At 35.4% G+C, this 27532-nt stretch overlaps 2 protein-coding genes across 7 annotated transcripts in view; one reads left to right on the top strand and one right to left on the bottom strand.

Moving 5' to 3' along the window:
- Positions 1 to 13806, top strand: part of LOC138738697 (uncharacterized) — an 87442-nt gene extending 73636 nt beyond the window's left edge. The window contains exons 17-23 of one of the 2 annotated variants that reach the window (XM_069889418.1): positions 1566 to 1675; positions 2087 to 2216; positions 3831 to 3970; positions 5269 to 5392; positions 6626 to 6784; positions 8194 to 8350; positions 12145 to 13806. In XM_069889418.1, the coding sequence (XP_069745519.1) occupies positions 1566 to 1675; positions 2087 to 2216; positions 3831 to 3970; positions 5269 to 5392; positions 6626 to 6784; positions 8194 to 8350; positions 12145 to 12236 (912 nt within the window). In that variant the 3' untranslated portion in view covers positions 12237 to 13806. Of the gene's footprint in view, positions 1 to 1565; positions 1676 to 2086; positions 2217 to 3830; positions 3971 to 5268; positions 5393 to 6625; positions 6785 to 8193; positions 8351 to 12144 lie in introns of those variants that run through there. The other variant, XM_069889419.1, reaches the window with a different exon arrangement.
- Positions 1 to 27532, bottom strand: part of riox2 (ribosomal oxygenase 2) — a 63761-nt gene that overhangs the window by 16279 nt on the left and 19950 nt on the right. For 2 of the 5 annotated variants that reach the window (XM_069889423.1, XM_069889422.1), the window contains exons 7-10: positions 24913 to 25081; positions 21487 to 21575; positions 16666 to 16770; positions 14720 to 15608 (exon numbers count right to left, since the gene is read on the bottom strand). In XM_069889423.1, the coding sequence (XP_069745524.1) occupies positions 15429 to 15608; positions 16666 to 16770; positions 21487 to 21575; positions 24913 to 25081 (543 nt within the window). In that variant the 3' untranslated portion in view covers positions 14720 to 15428. Of the gene's footprint in view, positions 1 to 13928; positions 14211 to 14704; positions 15609 to 16665; positions 16771 to 21486; positions 21576 to 24912; positions 25082 to 27532 lie in introns of those variants that run through there. The other 3 variants (XM_069889425.1, XM_069889428.1, XM_069889424.1) reach the window with 3 other exon arrangements.

Genomic DNA, 27532 nt, shown 5'->3' with positions numbered 1-27532 from the left:
GTACCTTATTCTTTCCTGCTACATCTTCATTTGGATTGAGCAGGTTTCCCTATTGCAGGATGCTGTAGTGCCAGATGTTTACAACGTATCATTTATTTTCCAGTAGGATCCTGATCCTACCAAAAATTTTTTTGTTAAATCTTTTGGTTTATTTGCAAATTTTCCACATGATATGTATACTACTTATGATAAAAGAAAAAGGCCCGTGAAGCATGATGGGAAAAGACTCCTATCAGGAACCATATTTATTGAAGTAAAAATAACTGTTACAAAAATAATGACCATGATTCTCGCTTCCAATTTGATGTTTTTTTTTGTTGCTGCAACACTTTACTTTTCTTGAGCCTATAAATTATCGTATTTATAATAGCAAAACAAATTTTCTTTGGTGTAGTTTCTTTTTTTTTGAAGACTTTATTTAAAATTTTATAACATGAATACAATAAAGAATTACATTTAAATAAAAATAGAAAAAAAAATTAAAAAAGATATGATTACAATATTACATCAGAAAACTACACAAAATAACCCCCCCATTAATTGTAGCACAATATTAATAGTCTAACTTAAAATTAGTCCAACCCTCCCCCCCAAAATAAAGAGTGAAGAGTTAATAAAATTGACAATATATATGGAAAAAAAATACCCACTTACAAATAAGAGATAAAACTTAACCTAACAAAAATTCTAACAACAAAAAAAAATTGTCAATGCTAAAATATCACACTTAAACATATATTTAAATCAAACTTAAATGCATATAATTAGCAAACGGAGTCCACTTTAACTTATAAAAAGACATCCTGAATTGAAAATGATATCCTTTCCATAGTCAAACAAAATTTCATTTCCAAATACCACTTATCTAAAGTTAGTATATTTCTATCTTTCCAAGTAAGTGCTATACATTTCTTAGCCACAACTAAAGCTAAATAAATAAATGAAATCTGATAATCCTCTAAACCTACTTTGGTGTAGTTTCTGAAGACCATTTTAATTATGTTAACACTGTTAAAATAATGCAAGAAATGTCCATCTGAGAACAAGGGCAGTAGTTAATGTAGGCCAGAATTAATTCAGTAGCACAGTATCAAATGTCCACTGATGAACAATAAAAACAGAGGTGCATTCAGAGTGAGGTTTTAATGGCTTTGACAAGTAATAAATCACTGCTGAAGAAACTATTTAAGCCCTGACCAACTATATTTACACCTGAAGTGTAATTGCAAGAAAATTAATGCAACACTTTAAAAATAAAAATGAGCAACTTTTTAATTTTAGTTCCATCCATTATGCTAATCTTTATTGGATTCCTTCACTTCAATGTATTTTGGTGTCCTGATTTACTTTTTGGTTTCCAGTTTGAATTATTATTATGACGTACCAAGATACAGGGGATCTCTGTCAATGCAACTTGTTACTTTAGTTGAGGTGAACTGCGAAGTGCATTGCTTTGCCACCTGAGAACAAAATTCCAGTCACGGTGCACGGACAAAACCCTCAAGGAAAAAATAAAATGTTTGCAAGATCTTTGGCAAAACTAATATCATGCCTCCATGTTACAGATCCAAGCATACAATGGAACTGACTTTCAGGGAGAAAGTGTTGAATTTGTAACAGAAATGCCCAGTTTACCACCTTTCAAACCAAATTCATTTAAAGTTCTTCATGGATGGTAAGATTGCAGTAATATTTATGCATTTGACTCAGTTGAGCATATATGTAGATTTATCAATCTTTTGAATCTCTTTTAAGCTTAAAAATAGAAACCTCGCCATACAGTTATTATCTACATTTTCTAAAGAAACTTTCCCCTGACAATGTGTGGTCAATACAATGTTTGTTTTTTAAAAAATTACTCAGCTTTGGAGTAATAATTTCTGATTAGCAACAGAGACTGTAAGGTTTAACTGAATAGATCCTCTCCGGGTATTTTTTCTACTTTATATGTCAATATTAGAAGATAAATAAGGTCAAATGTGTAAAGAGTTCTAGTAGAAAATATTTTGCATTGTGTAGAACAGTATACAGAAAGCATGTTACAATATTCATTCAAAATGCTGTTAACTTTATTTTACTTCTCCAGCTGGCTTCTATATGATGAGAGAGATTACAGTGGCTATCAGTATGTGTTAGAGGAAGGTCACTACCCAGACCTTGATTCCCTGGGATTCCTGTCAGGCAGATCAATCAAATCTCTTAAGCCCATCATAAATGTAAGTGAATTTTATAACTCTTGCTGCTGCAAATCAATATCTAAATGTTTCGGAGCCAGCCTGACTTCCCACTGCCAGTTCTACCATGGCCTGCTCAAATAGTCTCTGTCCTTTCCCACAGAACCATTATGGTACCATAGGTACCTTTTGTATCTTTCAATTTCCCTTCCCTTATCCTTCTATCATCAGTTTTGACTGGAATGCATGGATTGTTATTCCTCCAAAAATCCTTGCTTCTGCTTCTTTTAGGCTAACTCAATATGAGTGTGCCATGATATATAAAGAGGGAAAATGAATAATTTCCTAAAGACCATCTAATACACGCACAATAGAATTGTTTCTTAAGATAAAATAAAAAACTAGATAGAGACAAAGATCTTGGACTCACTCATTCATTAGGGAACTGATAACCATTCTGCTGAGCAACCAATGCTTTTTTTTGATGGATTTTATACACCTATCAGGTTTTAAAGGGATTACTGTGGTTGGCTAGTGTTCTGTTAGGTATTGAAGGAAATGCTGTTTAGATTCTGTGTCCCACAGCCTGTAAAAAAACAGAGCACTCTCTTGTGAGAGTGGAAGGCAGAGCAAAATCTTTAAATGGTAGCAGCAGGTGGTGAAGGATTGAGGTCATCTTCAAGACCAGAGTCCAAAAACTATCAATGGCTTCTGTTGCATTGAAATGTGGACAAAGACAACCCAAAATACAAAGGCTGACTCAGATGCTAGCAGTATCCCAAAGGAATAATATCAAACATAATTAATGGGTTCAAGTTAAGTCATTGTAAATGAAAGCACGATGAGCCATGGCAGTGATTATAGATTGTTTAACAAGATGCTAATAATGCATCACACCTTACTTGAATCCAATTGAGTGCTGTACTTTGAATTAAAACAGATTGTTGGGTAGCCCACAGTTAAAAGCAGTCTCCTGATGAAATGGGTTTTTGGATGGTGGTAATACTGGCTGGATAAGTATTGTCCATTCCTGGTCAAACTGAGAATAGGAATGTGGGATTATTTCTTCTTAGTTATAATATTCATGATAAATAGCATAGAGCTTTAGCCATGGGGTTGTAAGTCTGTGGAACTTGTTGGGCGTATTTAAGACAAGTTGACGAGCATTTTATTAATCAAGGGTTACAGCGAGAAGGCCAAGGAGTGGGGCCGAGTGATAAGGATCAGCTCATGATTAAATAGCAGAGCAGACCTGATGGGCTGATTTAGCCTACTTCTGCTCTTGTATCCTGTGAGCTACATTCAATGTCTGTTAACAACTTATTCCGTCACAATTAGTTGTTATGGTACAGGGTATAAATTAACAAATTTGTTCAAATATTTAGAATGCCTTCAATATTGTTCAAGTGTACCAAGTCACCCTGATTGGAAACTCAGATAAAAATTACCATTTAAAATAATGAGCTCTAATGCAAAGCTCTTGCAAAATTAAATGTTATAAGATGTGGAGGTGCTGTAATGCATAATAGTATTAAATGGAATTGCTTCACAATGTGCATTTGTTAAACATGCTTCTTTATGATAAATTGATTTATTTTTATCTCATAACTGTCTTTCAGTAAAACTAGCTCAGTGTGAACTTATTCTTTGTTTTAGGGTTTTTCTATACCTTCTATTGCCTTATTTAGCCTTGATTCATTTGGAGGTCAAGAACTGATTCTTACAGAAGGTGCCAGTTACTTGAAGAAGATGCGAGATTATTGGAATCCAATATCAGTAAAGGTGAACAGTGGAACGTGAGTATGCAAATTATTCAATGTAATTCAAATAGTTAGAACAGAAATTACTTTCCCTTCCAAGAATGAGTTGATTCTGGTTCACATCTTCAGTGATTTGCAGAAAATCTCATTGAAAATCCATGGAAACTTTACATACCAAATGTCATGTGAACAGCTGCACTTTTTAGGGCTAGGGTTATAGAAGAGAACGTGATGTGACACCAGCAACTTGTTAACTTTTGGTGCTGTCGGATGCCACAACTTGCTCACAACGCTAGTATCTTGGGTTTGATCCTGGGCCGCTCAGACTGCCACACACATTCTCAGATGCACCTGTATTTTAATTGACTACTGTATAATATTTATAATGCAAATAGATTACAAAAAATCCAAGTAGTATTGATGGGCAAACAGGACAATAAGAAGGAATGGGATTGCTCGCATCAGAGCTGACAGGGATTCTTGGGGCTGAATGGCCTCCTAATTGAAGTAAGTAAACAAACTGTACACTTTCTGAAATTATATTTGGTATAATTCTCCAGCAACTGCAGAAATTCACATTTTCTGTCAAATTCTGAGGAAGAATGGTCATTTTGAAGCAGAGAAAACCTTTAAACTTCTTTGCACCAACAATGTGGCTTCTTCATCTCAGTCCACATTCCTGTAGATTACCATCTACTGTAAAATGTAACATTTTCTCATCGCATCAGCTATTTTGTACACCTTCAAAATTTATTGTCAAATAAGGGAAGATTTTATGCAGTGAATATTTAAAATGGGAAACAGAAAAAACACAATAGATTAGGATTAATGTGGAGCAGAAAGTGACATTACTAAATAAATTCCATTATTACATGTTGTTCCATGGTTACAAATTATATTATTTCTAATTCTTCTATTTTGTACCTATAAATGGCAAGATAATATCAGGAATGTGTTTGACTATAGTTGCTGTAAAACCTTCTTGGGGCCTTGTCACAGTGTGCCAGTAATCTGGATTGAATCTCAAATCTTCCAGCCTCTGCTTTCTCTCTTGCAGACACTTGATCTCTGATCCTTTTAGAGTGGTGCCAGATTCCCCCCCCACCCTCCTCCCCAATCATCGTTGTATCTCTAGGAACAGAGGCAGATGCCAACCTAATCCAAAAATATTCAACTTCTTCCCTCTTTCCATCTTACTCCTATCCCTCCTTAGCTGCCCATCACTTCCCTCAATCGCTACCTCTTCATGCAACAATGGCAGCAAAAGAAGTTATTTGATGTGGTGAAAAAGCATCCATTTCACTTATAAAATATACATTGTCGCATCTATTTAGATGGATCGCCTACGAACATCCAAACTTTAGAGGAAAGCAGATGGTTTTGCCATGCTCTGAAATAACCAACTGGAATGAGTTCAGTGGATGGAAAAGAATTGGATCACTTCGTCCTTTAAAACAGGTAAGGTTAATGCAAAAAGTGTTAAAAAAAATAACTAAGTAGCTTTCACAAATGTTCGAACCATGAGTTTTGATAGCCAGCAACCCATGGCCAGAGGGCTGTGAACTTTGCAGTGATCCGTTACTTGAGTTAAATATGCAGGCAAAGGGATGTTGGCTTTGATTAAAGGTGGCATTACTTCTAATGATGTGAGTAACTTGGGAAAAATATGCCATATAATTGGTAAAACTTAAGAATTCAGTGGATGATATATATATGTGTAATATCAAGAATGCCTAAGAATGTAAATTGCAAGATATAAAAAAAATCTGCGAGGAGGAGAATGTTTGTTGGTTTTTGGCATCCTATCAACTTTGGGGGAGGGCAGTCACTGCTTTACATTTCCTAAATGTTTTGCTTTACTACATTTCTTGTACAAAGGAACTGTTTGAATATATAAATTGCTGAGGCTTAAAATATTTGGAAATTTATGTTTGTCAGTTATTGTAGCTTAAATTCCATTAAGAAAATAACAAATTGATTATGCTAAATTATTTATCCTCCTCCTCCCAAACTACAAGTAACATTTTAATTAGCCTGACCACTCTGGACTTTAAAAGAAAAAAAAATTCATTATCTTTTCATTAAGAATACATGAGGGACACCACACAATTATAGAGGAATACAGTCTCAGGCAAATATAAAGGTATTATTGTTCAAATTTTATGAACTCTGACTCTATTTTGCCATTTCATTTAAATCACTCGTGTTTGCACTTGATTACAATCTACAGTATACTATGAGGAATGCAATTGAGGCACTGAATGTTGACCTGGGCTGAGTGGGAATAAATACTCAGCCTTGACCACTCTACATTCTAGCATCCAATTCTTTCCTCAAGTATATGTTTTGGTTGGTCCTCAAACTTTCTCAAAAATGTTTTTGATTCTAAACACTAAAAGCCTGTAATCCAGTGAGTAAATCTGCACTGATTTTTGCTCAACTAAGAGCAGAGGGAATGGAATTAAGACCATGGTGATGACATAATTTGATAAGAAGGAAGTGGTGTTTCAGTAAGCATCATCTCCAACAATCAGGGATGAACTTGTTCAAGAAGTATTTTTGATAGAATTTCTGTATCTGGTCCAAGAGCAAGGTTTTAAGAACAAATTAATGAATACATTAATAAGAACTAATGATTAATTGATAGAATGCCAGACTGAATTCTCATTTATGCTATTCTTATTCCACTAGCCCATAGTATACTTCAGAATTAAAAACAAGGCAACAGGAACATTTGTGACGGATTGTGGAGACTCTGAAGACCCAAGGGGATCTAAGTTGTGCGTCTGTCCTTACAACGGTAAAACTACACAGGTGTGGTTTTATTGCAGTGGACTTATTAAATCCAAGGTAGTGTACCTGTAATTCTACAACTCCTTCAGCTGCAGAAGCATACTGAAATGTTAGTGGAGATAAAAGTTATATTAATGTCATTATTATGCCACTAAACCATAATTTTGATAATTCTATTACTAAAATTATTTAAATAACTAAGCAATCAATATTAAATTGTTATAAAGCAGGATAATTCCTAAATCTAATTCCAGTATTACTCTAATTCCAGTATTACATACAGCAATCATAGGGTCCTTAGTAGCTACCTGCTGATTTGAGCTTCATGCAAAGCCAGAGCACAAATATAAGACAATTGATAGAACCTAGCCAGATGTCAACTTCCACATTTGTTTAGAACTGTAACTTGCAGAAGTTCTTCACACCTGGACAGAGACCTCAATATTTTCCACCATCCTCTATGGTTATTTAATAGTATTTTTACTTTATACACTCAAAGGGATTGTGGAATTATTCCTTAGATGTATCTAGCCCACACATGCATACCCTATCTATGAAGAGCAGAATGAAAAACCAGGGAATCCTGGTATTGAGAAGTACATCTGTCTGTTGTATTTTAATAATAGTACATCATTAATTTACAAAGTAGACAGATGACTAACGTGAAGGAGATTGAGTATTCAAGGATGTTTGAGTGAATTGAGTAGACTGGCTAACGAATGCTAGAGATTTTAGGATCTGGATTCATGCAAGGTAATGGACCTTAAAATACGTAAAAATGGTTACACAATCCTCCTCCTTCTAATGGACCTGAATGTTTGAAGTAAACTGGTCATTGCGAATTAGGTTACAAAACAGATGATCAAATGCAAGACTGTTGGAGTTAGTGGTTACTGTACAATAAATACATTTAAGATGTGGTACTCAAAATAAACATTTCAACCTATTCAAATCCCTGAATTATCAGCCTAAACTTTGTACTCCATGCAGGTTCAAAATCTAAAAACTTCTGAATGAAATGAGATACCCTTCAGCCATAGTTTACAATGGTTAGATTAACAGTTTGTATTAACAGTTAAGGGCAAATTGTGAACTGATTATCTCGTAATTTGTGAAAGTTGCAGCAGTAATGTTTTTTGGGGAAAAGAATTTGTTTATCCAGCAGGTTAGATTTGATGCTCAGCAAAGCAACTCAATTGTAAATAATTACAAAACAGAGCCCATACATTAAGCCACATCAAATGAAGACAAAGAACTCTGCAACAACTGCCTAGCCATGTTTTCAGATCTATAGGGGACCTTCCTCCAACTGTCTTAGTTAAAGAAAATCTTTGTTCTTGGGGAAAACTAGTTTCAAAATCAAATAGGCATGTGAAGGTGGAGGGATTATATACAAGAATTGCCAAAAATCTGGATTAAATTTTCACAACATCTGAGTTAAAATTATCTAAATTAACTACCAACAGGCCAACTCTGCATGCATGGACATTATTGGTCAAGGAAAAGCAGGAACAAAAGTAAATCTTTGGACAGAACATGGGCGTAATAATCAAAAATGGAAAATCAACAGCAATGGAACAATTACTTCTTTCCTAGACTTGAACCTGCGACTTGATATTAAAGGTAAAATATTACTTTAGATAAAGAAACAAAGTTCCATTTTCTATTATAAGGTCAGAGAACTGAAGCATCAACTCTGATATCACCACAGCTGCCGAGTTTTCCAACTTCTGCCTTGCTTTCACATTTCCAGTACCTGCAGTTTTTTTCCCCTTATGGATCATTGCCACTTCTCTTCTGCAAATGTCCATTAAACTCTTTTCCTTTGTCAAGATTTCTCCTTGACCCTTTTATATTTCTTCATTAGTTTCTATTTGCTGCCCTGTTTAATATTTTTCAGAACTCACTTTCCTAGCAACATCTCCAGCTTTAATTTAATGTACATGGATTCCAACTAAAATTCTATCCTATTTTATCATGTGTACATGCGTAGTATTCTCCATAATGTTTGTGACCAATAACCTTGAATAAAATCTAGAATGTGCACTTTAATCATATGAATTGTTTGATTACAAATTTAAAACTGTGGAGCACAGAGCAAATCAAGGAAAAAGAGGTTTGTTGTCCCAAACATTAGGGCGGTCACTGGATATAACATAAAATAACATAACAATTACAGCACGGAAACAGGCCATTAGGCCCTTCTAGTCCACACCTAACCAAACACTCCTCTCTAGTCCCACCTACCTGCACAATGACCATAACCCTCCACCTTCTTCTCATCCATATACCTGTCCAGCTTTTTCTTAAATAATAAAATTGACTCTGCCGCCACTATTTCTCCCGGAAGCTCATTCCACACCGCTACCACTCTCTGAGTAAAGAAGTTCCCCCTCATGTTACCTCTAAACCTCTGCCCCTTAACTCTTAACTCATGTCCTCTTGTTTCAATCTCTCCTACTCTTAACAGAAATAGTCTATCCACATCCACTCTGTCTATCCCTTTCATAATCTTAAATACCTCTATCAAATCCCCTCTCAACCTTCTACGCTCCAAAGAATAAAGACTTAATCTGCCCAATCTCTCCCTGTACTCTAGATGCTTAAACCCAGGTAACATTCTGGTAAATCTTCTCTGCACTCTCTCCACTCTGTTTATATCCTTCCTATAATTAGGCGACCAGAACTGCACACAGAACTCTAAATTAGGCCGCACCAACACCTTATACAATCTCAACATCACTTCCCAACTCCTATATTCCATGCAATGATTGATAAAGGCCAGCATACTAAAAGCCTTCTTCACCACCCTATTCACATGAGTTTCTACCTTCAGGGATCGATGTACCGTTACTCCTAAATCCTTCTGCTTTTCTGTATTCATCAATGCTCTCCCATTTACTACGTATATCCTGTTCTGATTCTTCTTACCAAAATGAAGCACCTCACACTTATCAGCATTAAATTCCATCTGCCATTTTTCAGCCCACTTTTCTAAGCAGCCCAAATCCCTCTGCAATCCTTAAAAACCTTCTTCATTATCCACTATTCCACTTATCTTAGTATCGTCTGCATATTTACTAATCCAATTCACCACCCCATCATCTAGATCATTAATGTATATAAGGAACAAGAATGGGCCCAATACAGATCCTTGAGGCACACAACTGGTCACCAGCCTCCAACCTGACAGACAATTTTCCACTACCACTCTCTGGCCTCTTCCTTTCAGCCAATGTTCAATCCATTTGACTATCTTAAAATTTATACCTAAAGACTGCACCTTCCTAACTAACCTTCCATGTGGTACCTTATCGAAGGCCTTACTGAAGTCCATATAGACAACATCCACCGCGCTACCCTCATCCACATTCCTAGTCACCTCTTCAAAAAATTCAATCAGATTGGTCAAACAGGACCTTCCGCCCACAAATCCGTGTTGAGTGCTCCTGATCAGACCCTGTCTATCCAGATATTTATAAGTACTATCTCTAAGAATTTTCTCCATTAATTTACCTACCACAGACGTCAAACTTACAGGCCGATAATTGCCAGGCTTCCTCCTTGAACCCTTTTTAAATATCGGAACCACATGCGCAATACGCCAATCCTCCGGCACTATCCCCATCTCTAATGACATTTGGAAAATTACTGTCAGAGCCTCTGCTATTTCCTCCTTTACTTCTCTCAATGTCCTGGGGAAGATCCCGTCTGGTCCCGGAGACTTATCTACCTTTATATTCCTCAAAAGCCCTAACACTACATCTTTCGTAATCACTATATTCTCCATATTTACCCAATTTGCTTTTTTTAATCTCACATATCCCAATATCCTTCTCCTTGGTGAATACCGAAGAAAAGAAACTGTTCAATATCTCCCCCATTTCTCTAAGCTCCACACACAGTTTTCTGCTCGGATTCTCTAAGGGACCAATTTTGTCTCTAGCTTTCCTTTTACCATTAACATATTTGTAGAACCCTTTTGGATTAATTTTCACCCTGATTGCTATAGTCTCCTCATACCTTCTTTTAGCTTTCATAATTCCTCTCTTAAGATTCCTCTTATATTTAATGTATTTTTCAAACATCTCCTTAATTCCATGCTTCTTATACCTAATGTACGCCTCCCTTTTTCTTCGAACCAAGTTTCCAATATTCCTTGAAAACCATGGCTCTCTCAAACCTTTTGCCCCTCCTTTTAACCTAACAGCAACATAAAGCTTTTGCACTCTCAAAATCTGATCTTTAAAAGACTTCCATCTCTCTACTACATCCTGCCTATAAAAAAATTTTTCCCAATGCACACCCTGTAAGTCCTTCCACATCTCCTCAAATCTAGCTTTTCCCCAATCAAAAACCTCAACCCTTGGCCCTGACTTCTCTCTTTCCATAATGACATTGAAGCTGATGGCATTATGATCACTGGACCCGAAGTGCTCGCCAACACTAACCTCCGTCACTTGACCCATCCCATTTGCCAACAGTAGATCTAACACTGCTCCTTCTCTGGTTGGTACCTCTACATATTGTTGTAAAAAACTATCTTGCACACATTTCACAAACTCTAACCCATCCAGCCCTTTCACAGAATGTGTTTTCCAATCTATATGTGGAAAATTAAAATCTCCCATAATTACAACCCTGTGCTTATCACAAATATCCACTATCTCCCTACAGATTTGCTCCTCTAGGTCTCGGTCCCCTCCGGGTGGTCTATAATACACCCCTACAAGTGTAACCTCTCCTTTCCCACTCCTCAGTTCCACCCAAATAGCCTCTGTGGATGAGCCCTCTAATCTATCCTGCCTAAGCACCACTGTAATATTCTCCCTGACAAGCAATGCAACACCACCTCCTCTTGCCCCTCCGACTCTATCACACCTAAAGCAACGAAACCCAGGGATATTCAGCTGCCAATCACATCCCTCCTGCAACCATGTCTCACTAATCGCTACCACATCATACTTCCAAGAAACAATCCACACCTTCAGCTCATCCACCTTTTTTTACAATACTCCTGGCATTAAAATATATGAATTTCAGAGATTTCCCAATTCTTAATCCCTGTTTTCCCTCATCTTTAATAACAACATACAATAGTTTGTATGTTATATCAATATGCATGTTTTATACTGTGAACCAGAGAATGCTGTTTTGTCGGGTTGAACTGCTACAATGTGATGACAAAGACTTGAACTTTATAACTGATTCAATCTTGATTAGCTTTTCTCAAATAAATCACCACGCTGGCATCCAGAAATCTATGCATTGCCCCATTTTGCTTGCTTATTCTCTATGCAGCAACCACTTTCTCTTTAGTTCAGAGGCTCCAATATTCCTCCAGATCTTCCTTCATTATCCTCTTAAGAAACCCCCGCCCCTACCAACATACTTACAATATTCATGCTGTTTTTCAGGTGGTGATTTCTATGACAAGGATTACGTCCTTTTAAACACATCCGAACAACAACAGCCAACACAGTTCTGGGAGATTGAAATGCTGAGATGAGGAAAGCAAGTACTAAAAGTTGAAATCAAAAGTAAAGCCTGAATGCCTTTCAGACAACATCTCTAGGGAAGAAACTATCAAAGTTTCAGAGCAATGTTCATCGAGGAGGTTTTTTTTGCTCCAGATTCCAGTATTAGCAGTCTTTTGTGCGGCCAATTGAAAGTATAGTTATTTTTAATCCAAATAACACTGAAAAACAATGTCTTTTCAAATGATTTACTTCCTGGAAAAAAAATTAAGGATTATGGTAGACAACTTCAAGTTGAAGACAATGATAATTTCAGATTTGCTGTATCACACAGGAGGTTGGAGAAATATTAACTTTTACTGAATTTAGTATATTTAATTCCATAACGATACTGACATGTTGCAGGAGTTCAACTGACCTAAATGTTTTGCTGCTGATTTTCATTTGTACTCAGCATCTGATGCCTCTTGTGTCAGTGTCCAACAATAGTCAGCCAGCATCGATGGATTCCAGTTGTCCTGGTGAAATCTTTGATCGTGTTCTTCACTGACTACACCAGGATCCTCAGGAAAGAAGTCCAAGTGTGAATGCAGAAAATAAATGTTCGATAACACGCTGGCTGCGCTTCATAGTTTTGTAGACTTAAAATATTTCAGGAAATCACAAAAATAGGTTATAGCTAAAAAATGGTAAGTGATAGGTAAATTTTATGGTCATTTCTGTGAACAGCCGTGCAAAATCTTCATTGTCCAGTGTAATCATAATGGAGCAGCACCTTTTCTATTGGAAAACCAGTGTATTTTTACTTTTTCTCTGCCGAGACATCAATATTCTATTCATTGAAAGTTGCAGAAAACATTATCATGCTCTACAATGCAACGTGGTGTTATGGGCAAGGGACACAGATACTCCTTGAAGTCTAATACAATTTGAAATCTAATATTAGGGTTCAACAGAAGCTGGTGTAATCCAACTAGAATTAACAAGACCCTCTAACAAAACAACATTTTAAAAATATCAAAGCTTGCTGCATCAGTATAAAAATTCTATTGCATTAATAAACTATATGTAGTTTGATATATAACCTTTTTTATATTAAGGCTGCAGATATTGTTTGATGACCTCAGCTTAATGATAAATCTTACCCGAGATCAAAGTTAATTTGCACAATTTTTAAATTATTTTAATGAAAGAACATTATAAAACAATTTTTACTTAGCAGCCACTAGATTAACATGTAAATGTTTTCATACCAAGTTATTCTCTAAGTTTGCCTACAGTTTTCTTAAATAAGTTGCTTCATTACCCTTATTCAACTCTATATCTAAGTCCATGAGAAAAAACTACTAAAAATACAGGTGCTCCCCACTTACGATTTTTCGAAGGTACAATAGTGTGACTGTTATTTACTTTAAAGAAATGTAATCACAAGCATTGTTGTAGCCTCCTTGGTCAATTACTTTTAGTTCCATTGGAAAGCTTGCAGGGACTGATACAGTATTCTTTTTTGACTTACGATGGGTTTGCTGGAACATAACCCCATTGTAAGTTGAGGAGCACCTGTACTATTTCTTGAATAACTGGATTAAAATAGTAATTCAGTACCGTGGAAATTATTTTCTTTACTAAACATTTACAATAGAACTGTCTCGAAGTGGAATATTTCTGCTGCTATAGCCATTGCATCAACAGGTATAAATATTAATGAAATTACACCCAAAACATTGGAGTGTAAAACGTGTGTCACTTTATTTCTTAGATGTGGCAAGATGAATGCTCCATAAAATAAACCTTTTCATTCCTGTGTAATTTGAATGTGACAATAAAAACAAGCCACCTCAAATGAGTCACTGCACTTCAATTAAATTTTCTGTCCACAAACACAATGCAAGATTTTCTTTTGCCTGATTTGAGTCTACCTTGAGATCTTGCACAAGAACTGTATCGTGCACCCAAAGTTGTTTCAGTGCCTCCAAATGAGAACAAGGAAATTTCAAGCCATGAGCCTGAATAGGAAAAGGATTTTTTAAAATTACGAAATGTCTTTTGATAAATGTTACTGTTGCAAAACTATAAAAGATTAAGTGAAACATAATTCCAAATCTATTTTCACTGAAATAAAGTTTCTGTTGTCCATAATTATAATTTATACCAAGGGTTCTCGACCTTTTTCTTTCCACTCACATACCTCTTTATGCATTTCCTATGCCATCGGTGCTCTGTAAGGGATTACTTAAGGTGGTATGTGGGTGGAAAGAGAACATTTGACTTATTATGTGCACAGTTTCATAACTCCAAAGGAAATGGGCCAATGACAAATTTTCTCAAGCAAAATATTTCAGTAATAAGAGAGCAGTGATTCTCAACCTTCCCTTGCTATTCACATACCACCTTAAGCAATCCCTTACTAAAACTTATGGCATAAGGAATGCTTAAAGTGCTATGTGAGTGGAAAGAAAAAGGTTGAGAACCTCTGAGAAACAGATAACCAAAACAAATAAATCTATTTTCAGAATGTAGAAAATTGATTTGTAGGTCTATTAGAATTTTTTTTTAAATTTAGACTTCAATAGTACTAGATTATCTATAAAGATTTCTTTCAAAATGTTTTCCAAACAGTTATGGAACAAAAAAAATCAAGCAAGTTCAACCCCCTTTTGGGTGATATGACAGAGCCCTTTTCTCAAAAAATCATATAGCTTTGAAATACTTAATGTCCTTATCATAAATACATACAAAAGATTCAGAATAGAGTAATTCAAAGAATGAAGCACAGGATTTTTTTGTACTCCCATAACCGAATTCCAAATATCTGCAACCCTCAATAAAAATAAATTCACCCCATCTCTGTCACAAATTCTTCAGGAGGAAATATTTTCTCCACTCGGTCAAAGCCCTTACCTACCCTCTATGAAGGAAATTCAGGGGTTGTGCAGATCCCTAATAAGTTATATTAGGCTTTGAAGTGTGTACTGCACATTAGCTAGAATAGAACTAAGAATAAAAGGAAAAAAAACTATTTGATGAGTAACAAACTGGCTTCAACACTGAGAATGGATGGACTGCTGTATTTAAAAGAAGTTTAATATGGTTCTCAACCTTTCTCCCCACCCCCAAACACACACTCATAGGTGCTCTGTGGTTAATAAGAGATTACTTAAAGGATTATTTAAGGTGGTATGTGAGTAGAGGAAAAGGGTAAAAAACCATTGAAGTAATAGTTTCTATGTACCACTAATAAAGTCCAAATCCAGAACAATATTGCAACATATGAAAGTATATATAAAATCCTCAAGTATTCTTCTCTGACCTTGGGGTGGGGTGGTAAAATAAAATATCCACCAAGATTTACCAATCATGAATGCAGAAATGTCCTGACTTTTGATACATGGATCAGGCACCAACTGAAATATAGTGAAGGCAACAAACAAATATATCAAATTGAAGAACAAAAAACAAAGTGCTGGTGGATCTCTGAGGCAAAGGGATAGTTGATGTTTGATCATAAAGTAATTTAAAACAAGTTTTATAATTAAAAGCTGACAATGGTAATATTAGAAATAAGGCAACGACATATAGATATTAAATAATTACCTAGTTGTTTTTAAAAAATGTCCTGGATTTAGTGTACAGCTACAATTTAGGGAAGAGAACTCAATGGTTGCCTGCCCTCAAAGCCCACTCATACTTGATGTGGATCTCTGGGTGCAATAATCCACCAAGAATTAAGCTTCCTGCTAGCCAACAAGTGCCCAGAATTACAAAGGGCTTTAAAACAAATTAACTATTAAATGGAAAGAAAATCATCTATTTTTAATGTGACCAAGTAAATACCCCCCCCCCCCCAAAAAAAAAACACAAATCCTATTACACCACAGTATTCAATTCTGGGTAAGTTGTTACAGTGTAGATGCACTGGATAGACTAAATTTCAATGTGAAATTTTATAAACCGTATTTATGTTTCAAAGTTCAGGAGGTTAAGATATGTTAAGATTAAACCCACGAAGGTTAAAGATACTAAGCAAGGTGACAACTGAGACAGAAGTTATTTCCATAAAATGTGGAAATTAAAGACAAGGGGACAAAGTCTAGATATTTAGTGCCTGGCCTTTAAAAAGATGAAGTCAAGAAATGATTCTTTATAAAAAGGGTTAGAGTTTGGAATCTGCAAACCAGGAAACTAATTTTTGGTTAACTTTTGATTAGGGATTATTCGATTTAACTAAACATATTAAATAAACTGGAGGTTTTAAATTTTATGGGCAAAGGCAGGTGGAGTTTAGCCACATCATCCATATCATTGAGCCAAATAGGCTGAAAAGGTTCAATTCTGTCCTTGCATATTCACGTTTCCAAACCTCCATTATTCTATTATCTTTGTTCCAAGGTCCCTTTCCAATGTATCAAATTACAAGAAAATGTTGGCAATTTAACAAAAAAACCAAAAGAATATTCAAACCTGAAAGCATCCTTCTTCTTCATTGTCTTCAGCTCCCATCATGTGGTTTTCTCTGCTATTTTTCAGAGAATGATAAACATACACCATCATTTCTCGAGATTCATTCTGAAAAATCATAACAGAAATTACATTAAAAAAAATTAAAAATCTTGATTTTTATCCTTGAAATTTCATTTCTATTTCACATCTAAATTGTTTAGGCAAATAATAATGAACAATGGTCCCAGTAGCAAATGCAATACCATTTCTCAGACCAAGTAACAAATCACATGTCCCAGTTTCAATCTTTTTTGAAGGTCTTTATGAAAATCTAAAACAGGTAGTCCCCAAATTGCATAACATTTGAATTGTACAAATACAATTTTACACAAAAAATCCTTACAGTACTTTTTAATATGAATACATAAAGAGGACCTACCTACAGCCATTTGGTTGGGGCACATGGCTATCAGTCCAATTGTATTTCATTCCGATCACTACATTTACAGCTGCTCACTTAGTCAAAGCAATTTTAACCATTGCTAATGCAACCATGCACAAGGTTGGTCATGAGCGTTATGCAACCATGCTCAAGGAAGATGATATAGTGGCACAATATGAAAATGGACAAATATGACATTCATTTTGCACCTACAGGTTTAGCCACATCCACTGCAATTAGAAACCAGTGACTTGGCGTGTTTTCAGAAGGAAAATTAACTCTGCCTAAAGGATCAAAATTAATGTCTTTTGCCACTTAGCCTTACGATGATCCAGAAGGCAGCTTGAGAAAGACAAAACTAAGGGTGAAATAGAAAGATCATTTGTGCCAAATCATGGATGGTTTTATCAGTTCAATTTTACATAATGGGAAAGTAGGGAGGTATAATGCTTGTGCTACTGAGAAGCCACCAAAGGAATTTCCAAAAACATTAGCTGAAATTATCAGTTTAATTTTTGGAAGAAGTTGTCCATACACTGAAAAGGAGGAAAAATCAGTAACTAGTTTTAATAGGCAAGGGTCGTTTGTTGCCGAGGGCTGCAGGTCGAGACCCTGTCCAGTACATCCTACTTAAAATCCTCACACATAAAAGTGATTCGTCAGTGCTCTCTCCACTTATGATAGACATCCAACAGGAGGGCCTGGGTTACTATCGCCATATTCAACATTCAAGTTTTACACCACCCAATCCTCAGTTGAAGGAGTGAATATTGCTAGACTAAAGAAACAGAATCAAAATCCACCTAGAACTTTTGGATGAATATCACCTGGGAATTAAGGTAATTTACCCAATAGATCCAGAATTAATTGCAAACATAGAATAGGAAGAATTAAGCGATTATGGAAAAGGTACAATAGCGTCAAGACAATCAAGAACATTGTAGCTAAAGAGTTTGATATTTAGCTTTGAATAGGGTTCCACTATACGTCCTATCATTGACTTTAGTAATTAGCCCATAGTCTCTCTCCTTTTAAACAGCAATCTGTTTGTAGATCTATGGCACCACTCCTTAAATGGAAGGTTTTAATAAGTAACAATGCCTGTATAACTTCTTGAACTTCTATTAATTCTCACGAATGCAACTTGTCAGGGAAAAGGCGTCTGGTCCATTCTAAGTTTAATTGATCAATCTCAACTTGTCTCATCTCAAATAACTTTCCATTCTTTCTAATAACTGTGATCACATTAGTAGTTCCAGCACAAAGCAAGGTAAATTAATCATTTAAAATTTGGAATAGAGTTGATTATGAAATAGGAGAAAAAGATTTAATTTCTCAAAAAATGCCTTTATATTAAAATAAACATTCAATTTTCTATGAATAATCAACTTTTTAAAATTTGGTTTTAAAAAGGAATTAAATAATATGATTGCTTTGAAGTTGGTAAATTATTACTTTTTAAAGAATGAAAGAGAAGTTTAATATACCAAATAATACACTTTTTGCTTATTATCAAGAGTTTTTTTTTAAATTAAAAATTAGGTCATAATTTAACTTTACCTAGACGGAATGAATTGGAAGTATTAATAAGTTTATTTCAGAAATGTATAGATTTCTTCAGAAAAATGCTCTGAAATTGGGAAATCATAAATCAAGATTAAAATGGGAATCTGAGAAAGAGATTGGAATCATTGGAAAGAGATATGTAAACAAAGTATGACTAAAATTATTTATGTTAGATACAGGTTAGTACAATATCAAATTTTTTCACATCAATTATATTTAACATCTAAGAAGTTAAAGAAATTTAATTCGACATTATCAGATTTATGTTTTAGATGTAACAAAGAAGTAGGTTCTTTTATACATTCTACTTGGTTTTGTCCAAAAGTATACAGGGTTGTCTTCATTTTAAGTTAAGTCACCTTTATTGTTTATACCTTCTCGCACGGTAAAGATAAGATAACATTTCTCCAGGTCCATGGAGCATATTTACATAAATACATTGGAATAGAAGTTAAACACATTGAAAAAATAAAATATTAAGATGTGTAGATTAAGGAGACTGGGACTTTATTTATTGGAATGTAGACAGTTAAAGGGGGTTATGATAGAGGTATTTAAAATTATGAAGGGAATAGATAGATTTGACATGAGTAGACTCTTTCCCTGAGGGCAGGGGAGGTTGGAACAAGAGGGCATAAGTTAAGGGTAAGGGGGCAAAACTTCAGGAGAAATGTTAGAGGATGATTCTTCACTCAGAGAGTGGTGGCAGAATGGAATGATCTTCCAGAGGAGATAGTTGCGGCAGGGTCCTTTCTGTCATTTAAGAGAAGGTTGGATGTGTACATGGATATGAGGGGGTTGGAAGGATATGGGTGGAGTGTGGGAGGGGGAAACTTGTGGAGTGGTTCATGTGAACTGGCACGGACTCGAAGGGCCGATATGGCCTGTTTCTGTGCTGTAAACTGTCATATGGTTATATTGGTCTGAAATTAAAACATTTTTGAATAAAGTATTAGGAGTTAGTCTCCCAATGGATCCTATGATATTTTTGTTAGAAGATATTAAAAATACTTGTATTAAATTGGGATGAGCAATGCATCAAATAGAATTTTTACAGATTGCTTTAGCATTTTCAAAGAAATGTATTGCTAGTACATGAAAATCTAATTTTGATTTAGGGTTAGAGAGATGGAATGCAGAATTGTGTTCCAGTATTCCACTTAACCATAACCATATAACAATTACAGTACAGAAACAGGCCATCTCGGCCCCTCTAGTCCGTACCATGCCCATTTTTTGCTCCCTTTGGCCAAAGAAATCCCTCAATAATGCTTTGATAAAAGGCTCACTGATTGTCCAGTTAGAAACACACCCATCACCGCTGAGTAATTTATAGTTAATATCAAAAAATGCTGCCTAGAACAAAAAGGTCAAAGTGGTTTACACAATATTCCAAGATGTGAAGAAGCTGTGGAAATCTGCAGCTGAGCCGAGGTCTATATTGGCACGACAGGCCACTTGTTGACCATAACAATAACTAGTGTCAATGGGTCTGCTGCATTTCCTTCCGAGGCTCAAATGTCAAGTAAATTAACTCATGTTTTAAGAATCTGCAATGTTTTAAGAAACTCTTACACACGGGAAATGAAAGATTTGATCATGCTAAAGCTTCTTTCAGCTGCTGAATCCCTCAGCCTGTGATCATGAAGACTATCAGTTTCTTTCTTCTGCCCAACTGATACAACCACAATGAAAAAATTACTTACAATTTACACAAGAAGTGTAGGTTTAAAAATTTCAATCTCTCTCAATATCTGGTCTGACGGGTGAACCTGTGCTCCACAATTCAAATTAATTTTTAGATTGATATTATCGATATATATTCCTTCTTTACCTACTCTTTATTTTTATTATTATTAGATTAGAAAGGGGGAGGGTTAGGGATGGAAGTTAGGAGGAAGAGTTGAAAATATTCACATGTAATTTGATATCAATAATACATCTAGATATATATATATATATATGTATATAATTTTTTTCCGATGTGATTAAAAATTTTAAATAAAATATTTAAAAATGTCTTTTAATATTTTTCTATTTTGTTGTTTTCATCTGCCATATTACCCTGTTTAGGCCTTAACAGCCCAATACACATCTTAATTTTGTTCTGTTTTTCTGGTCATCATTAAAATTTCTTTTCACATTCCTTAATAATTTAATTTTGCAGAGTATTGTTGCATTTCTAATTACTGGTACTTTGACTTACTTATTATTCTCTTTTCTCATCTCTTGTCAATACAACATAAGTGATCCTGTATTTATTATCCACTAAAGCACATTCTTAACTACGTTTATATTTATATTACAAGTCAGCCCCAGGTTAAGAACACCTGGCCCGCAGACTTCCCTAAATATGAATAAGTTTTCATATTTATTAGTTAGATATTTATATCTGTAAACTGCAGAACCAGTTTCCTCTCTTTCCATTTTAATTGTTCTTATAAAGAAGTCTAATGCATTTTGACGCCATTCACAACAATACTGTGGATGTAGTTACAATATTGAGAGATTTTTATGTATTTTACAACTTGTAAAAATTGACTTAATGATGTCTATATAAAAAAAACATTTGTTACCTGGGGATGGTTTATAGCTATGAGCAACACACACAGTTTTCTACAATAACAGAATTCACTGCATCTAATAAAGTTTGCAAAGATAAAATATTAGTCAAATTCATTTTACTCCATTCAAGACAGCATGAACAGTCATATTTCTCTCTCTATGTACTCAAACTTGCAAGTGGAGACCTTGAAATAATATGTCAGCATTTAACCTTAAGCCATCAATAAGAATGATCCTCAAGACATTTGTTGGTTATTGTCTATACTAACCATATTTTCTTGATCACGTTCAAGCAAAATCATGGTATGATCTTTAAACCTTAATCTGATTTGATCTTCAAGTTTTGGCAGTTTTCCAGCTGGAGGGGGGAAAGTTACACGTGAACATAGAATATCCACCAGTAGACAGATAGCACCATCAGAAATCACTTAAGCAGTATGATATAAAGATAATAATGCAGTACTATTCTCCTGACTATACAAAGGATTTCTCTGAAATCAGTGGCACAAATAGGGTGGTGAAGAAGGCATTTGGCACACTTGCCTTCCTTGGTCAGGACACTGAGGACAGGAGTTGGGACATCATGTTAGAGCGACAGAGGATGTTGGCAAGGATATACTTGGAATACTGAGTGCAGTTCTGATCACCCAGTTAGGGAAAGGATGTAATTAAACTGGAAATTTTGCAAGATCAATTTACACGAATGGTGGTAGAACTGGAGGATGTCTGGATAAGTTAGGGCTCTTTGAGAGTAGGAGGCTGAGGGGTGACCTCGGAGGTATATAAAATCATGAGGGGAATAGATAAGGTGAAGAGTCCGTCACAGTCTTTTCCCTAGGGTAGGTGACTTTGGTATCATTTGCAAACATACTGTATACTTTCTTCTGGTATTTGACTTCCAAAATGAATCACCTCATACTTGCCAGATTAAACTCCATCAGGACATTCAAATTTACAACTGATACTGTCTATTCTGCTAGATTGACAACCTCCACAAATGCATTGATGTTTGTGTTGGTCCTGCTGACTTATTAATCAGACCAGCTACATTTTCATCCAAATCACTTCTATAACAAGCAGAATTCTCAGCTCTGATCCTTGCAGAATACCACAGGTCTCAAATCTCCAGTCAGAAAAAAATGCCATTTCACCACTACTCTTGCATCGACGACCAAATAAATTTTGCATCTAATTTACCAACTTGCGGTGTATTCCATGTAATCTAGTCTTACGGACCAATCCATCAGGAGGGATCTCATCAAATGCTTTACTAAAGTCCATGTGAACAAAATCCACTTTACCCATCTCCTGAAAAAACAAATCCAATTTTTGAGACAGGCCACACCCTTCCCCCCACAAACAATTCCAGAATTATACATTTATTATTTGCTTAAAAGGCTATCTGGCATTGTGCTAAATTTGTCTTTTACTAACCTGAAACTTGTACTACTTTTCCAATATATCTCAATGAAATTTTCTGGATTTACCTTTTCTATGTGGTTTACTATCTCATACTTTTTAATGAAAACACTTCAAGGCTTTAAAAGACTAAAGTCTACCAATAGCCTTGATATTTTTTTTTAAATAAGTTTTCTCAAGGTGGGTTGATAGCAACCACAGTACAACTCCGATGATCTGAAATCGGATTCTCTGAAATCTTCATTTATCCCAAATTTTAAAAAGATTTAAATCTATCAATTCCAGACGAAGACTAGGATACCACATTTGGTCTGATTAATGATACTTCAATCTGTGCATGACAATGTTTATTAGAATTTAAAGAGGCACATGGAATACTTATGTCCAAAGTTGAACTATATCATTTTTATTTTGATGTTGATCCACTATGTAATAAATGTAAAATCTTTGAGGCCTCTCTGATTTATGTTTTGGGAATTCCAAAACTGAAAGAATTTTGGGAACAATTCTTTCAAACTTTAAAGATTCTTAGGACTAAATTGGAACCATGCCCTTATTCTCAAGGAGAATATTTCCTTCATGTTAATTCAAATAAGAACAGTAGCTTTTGCTTCACTGACAGCTAGAGGAGCAATTTTGATGAAATGGAAAGATAGCTTAGCTCCATATGCATGGGTACAGGATACTGTGTCTTGCTCGAGTTTGGAGAAAATTAGATATAACATTAAAGAGATCGTGATTGAATTTGACAAGATATGGGGCCCATTTATGGACTATTATCATAATTTGAATACATAGGCGTGGGTGTTCTGGGGTTTCCTGTCCAATGTCTGGGAGCCAAGACTCGATTCTTTATATATTATTTGCTGGTGATCGTGTTTAGTGGGAGGGGTAGGATTAGAATGGTTTTTTTCCTTTTTTTTTTCTTTTCCTTTATAAGTAAAAGAGATTAGTCCAATTAGATAACCCAAAATAAATACTTCATAATATTAGAATATGAGGTGAAGTTTTCATATGGGAATTTCCATTTTATTCCAGCATTTTGTCCAAGACAATGCCTAAATAACTTATGATTCATATTGTTTTGCATTATATAAAAGTTATGTAACTAATATGTAGGCAATATGTAATATTTTAGAAAGAAAAAACTAAAGTCTAGAAATTCAATTGACAAAGTTTTACTGCTTAACTGTTAGCTATTTTATGGCTCATAGGCTAATTAAAACTGCAGCTTCCACAGATGATGAGTCTACACAAGGTGCAAGTGGGAAATCAAATCAATAAAATGCAATAAGATTCAGTGTAGACATAGGAAAACAGATTCTGTCAGAGACCAAAATGCAGTTAGAGCCAACCAGATTTCATATCCAGGTAGGCAATAGGCACAAGTTTGCTTCTGCTTCAAAGACAAATCTGTGTTGTGGATGTGGTCATCAGCAAGCACAGAAGATGAAGGAGATGCCAAGGAAAGGATCAATTGCCAGAGAAGCCTGAATGTGGAGGGACAGGGATGCACTGACTAGAAGGTTCTTCCAAGTCATGTTCCTAGCTTCAACCACCTCAGAATGCATCTGATGGCTACAGTCCATTAAAGTTAGCAGCAATAAAACAATCATTTTTTGCAGGAAAAGTCATGCATTTGTTTGGGCTGTTCTGTTGTTGAGGTAAATCATTATCATTCCCCATTGCTTAGCCAAAGGATCACTCCAGGCAGAACTAATTAATATTGGTCACTTAATAATTTGTGAAGGACATCCAGTACACGAGGGGAATTCATCTCTTTCTCCTAATAACTGGCGATATGGCACATGGATTTCTCAACTCCAAGCTTTCCAAAGTTGTGCAAGGTGTTAAGAGTGAATTTGAGTAATGTTTTTGCCACCCGATTTAGAGGTCTTCATGAACTGCAAAGATCACCACGAGCTGAAAACAGAGAGTGATGATCAGCAGAAAATGCTGACTGTCACATCATGAATCCTGAAAGCCAATATTTAACCTCTGGCAGTCTGTTGTGTCTGCCTCATTTCAGCCACTTTGGCAGAGAAATGAATGGACATGATCACGAACAACACCACATGTCCTAGTCATATTAAGAAACATATATTTTGTACATGCGCATGATTGAGGACATTTACGACCTTAATCTCTCATGCATTTGGAATACTTGGAGCGCAAGAAACAAAACAAACTGGTTTTATGTTACGTAATTTTTTTCCCACAAGTATTGACAAATAAATCAGAGGGAAAGGTATTCACGTGTTGCAGCTAGGCATCACCTTGAGTTAAACCACCTGTTGCGATGCATGCATATGGAGGTAACCGGTTTAAAATAAAATCTTTTCTCATTTCCGAGGATCTGGTTTCTTTTCCATTATCTATCTGATCTGCCAACCCTCGTAGGAATCCACTTAATTTCCCTGCTGGATCAGGTGATGAATTCATTTGCTATAAAACACAAGGTAGGAAAAACACTTAAATTCACATTTCTTTCATATCCTTAAAAGCTCTACACTGAAAATTATTTCAGAACAGAAAATAATATTTTTGGAGATAACAAAAGAACAACATGCTGTCCCATGAACAGCAAAAATGGTAATTGATCAGTCAACATTTTATCCTGCTCCTTCAAGAATAAGCATTGGTTAGGAAAACTTTGAACGTCCTTAAATATTGCAACAAAACCTTTGACAAATGTTATGAACTAACAGACCCCCGTTAGTATTTAGGAACAGCAGCGGAAGATTAGCACAGTGGTAAACTCAAAATATTAGTTTTTATTAAACAATATTTAAACATTTTAATCTCATAACAGTTCCCACTAAACTTACTTAACTCTAAGCTTAAACCCCACTATGAACAAATGTAATTGTATAAATGTGTGTGTATTAAAGTCCAAACCATTTCAGTTTAAACTTGAGTCTGAAAAGTTATTTTTATAAGGCCCAGTGTTTTAAAGTCGTGTTGAACTTGAAGGTCTATTAAATTGTAGTTCAGAAGTGATTATGAAACATCATTCTTTTTAAAAAGCAGCAATGAAGTGTTTAATACTGACTTAGATTGTTTAAACTCACAAATCTTGTTCAGTTATTTACCCAGGAAGAGATTTCTTCTTTAATCTCACACTGGTTTTATTTAACTCCTTCTTAGATTCTTAAGAGTTCTGGAGTTTTTGTCCAGACAAGGCTGCCTTCTAATAACAGAGACAGTCAGAAGTGGTCTGGCTTACTTTAAAGCCACTCCTCCTTCTCCAGAAAATACTGCAAATCTTTTTTTTCTTCTGGTTTCTGATTCTTCTGGGCTCTCTACCTTTGGATATACCCTTATATCCTTTGGATATACGTGAAAGGACATCACCAATGAGGTTAGTCTTAATTCCTAGAAAGCGAGATAGTTATTGGAATTTTAAACAGTTGCCAACCCCATTTTCTAGTAAACCATGTGATCTTCATACCTCTGACACGTAGACAACACGACTGAAAGATTAACTCACTTCTGTTTCAAAGGCTTTAGTTTATCACTTACATGGCTGTGTTTCATTTCTCTTGTTCAAGACGCCTTAAGTGGTTTAGTTTAGCAGTTCTTATTGAGTACTTATATTCTTCAGTTTTTAATAAAGCAAATACTCCATTGTTCTTGAATAATTAAGATCCACTTAAGATCTACTAGCTCTCTCTTGGTTGGCTCTGAAATTGAACACTCTCTGATTGCAATTATGTATCTGTAAATGTGTTGACCTGTGTGTGACCCTGTATCAGCCCACAACTAACTTACTAAGAATACATATACAATATTTTAATTCTGTAATTTTCTTTACTAAGACTTTTTATATAGCTTAACCTTATCTAAATGTTACTATTAACACAGATCCATTACACATCTGTCTTATCAGTCAGTGGGTCTTTCACTTTTGCCAGGGCCACCAGGCTCCAGAACTTAGACCAAGTGTGAACCAGACGTGGCTGAATGACAGACATGGAACTGTAAGGGATAATGGAATGTGAGGAGTCAAACAAGTGCTAAGCAAGAATGAATTATGATGGGTTAAATAAGGGTGAAGTAAGAATGGAATGTGAGGAGTCAAACAAGTGCTAAGTAAGAATGAATTATGATGGGTTAAATAAGGGTTAAGCAAGTATAATAAAATAGGGGTCTTCAAAAACAGGATTACAAGTACAAGTTTGCAGAAAGGCACATAAACTGATAAGAAGGCAGAATTACCTAATGCTAAACCAATCCGGGAGGCAGAAGAATGTTAAGGGGGAAGGTACCTCTGTACTGAAATGGAATGTATAAAAAGTTGGGTAAGCCCCAGTATCTGTGTGTATTCCCATGGTAAGGGAAGCACCCAACTTTGCATTGTTGTAAAATTATAATAAATGTACTTTGTTCTCAATTTTTGTCTCGAGTGAAATCTGTGACGGCACCTCTGCTTCTCACAGAACTGAAATTTATTGCCCTTGACATCAAGCAACAATATAATGGAAAATTACATGGCATCAATACTAGATGCTGTTCAATTCTATTCATCACTCTTAAGCAAATGAAGTGATCCATTTCTGCATGTTGCAAGATCATAGCAGCTCTTATCAAATATAGGTGCTCTCAGGAAATAGATCAAAGTGTCCCTGCGTTCAACAAAGCATTGCCATCAAGTAGTCTCAAGAATCAATTACATTATAGAAGAGGAGATGGAAACAAATACACTATGAACCACGTGCAGGCAGATGAGTTTAGGTATCAGGTCCAACGCAGACTTGGTGGGCCAAATGGCCAGTTCCTGTGCATCACTGTTCCATGTTTTCAGTGCAATAAACCTAAACTTTGACTCCAGCAAAGGCACAAAACCTTTTACTATCACCTCTGTGCTAAATTTGCAACCCAATCAAATGTTAAGAC

This window comes from Narcine bancroftii, chromosome 7, assembly GCF_036971445.1.
Source record: "Narcine bancroftii isolate sNarBan1 chromosome 7, sNarBan1.hap1, whole genome shotgun sequence".
In the NCBI taxonomy this organism is placed as follows: Eukaryota; Metazoa; Chordata; class Chondrichthyes; order Torpediniformes; family Narcinidae; genus Narcine; species Narcine bancroftii.
The sequence above is the reverse complement of the archived record's forward strand: the minus strand, read 5'-3'. Positions and strand labels throughout refer to the sequence as shown.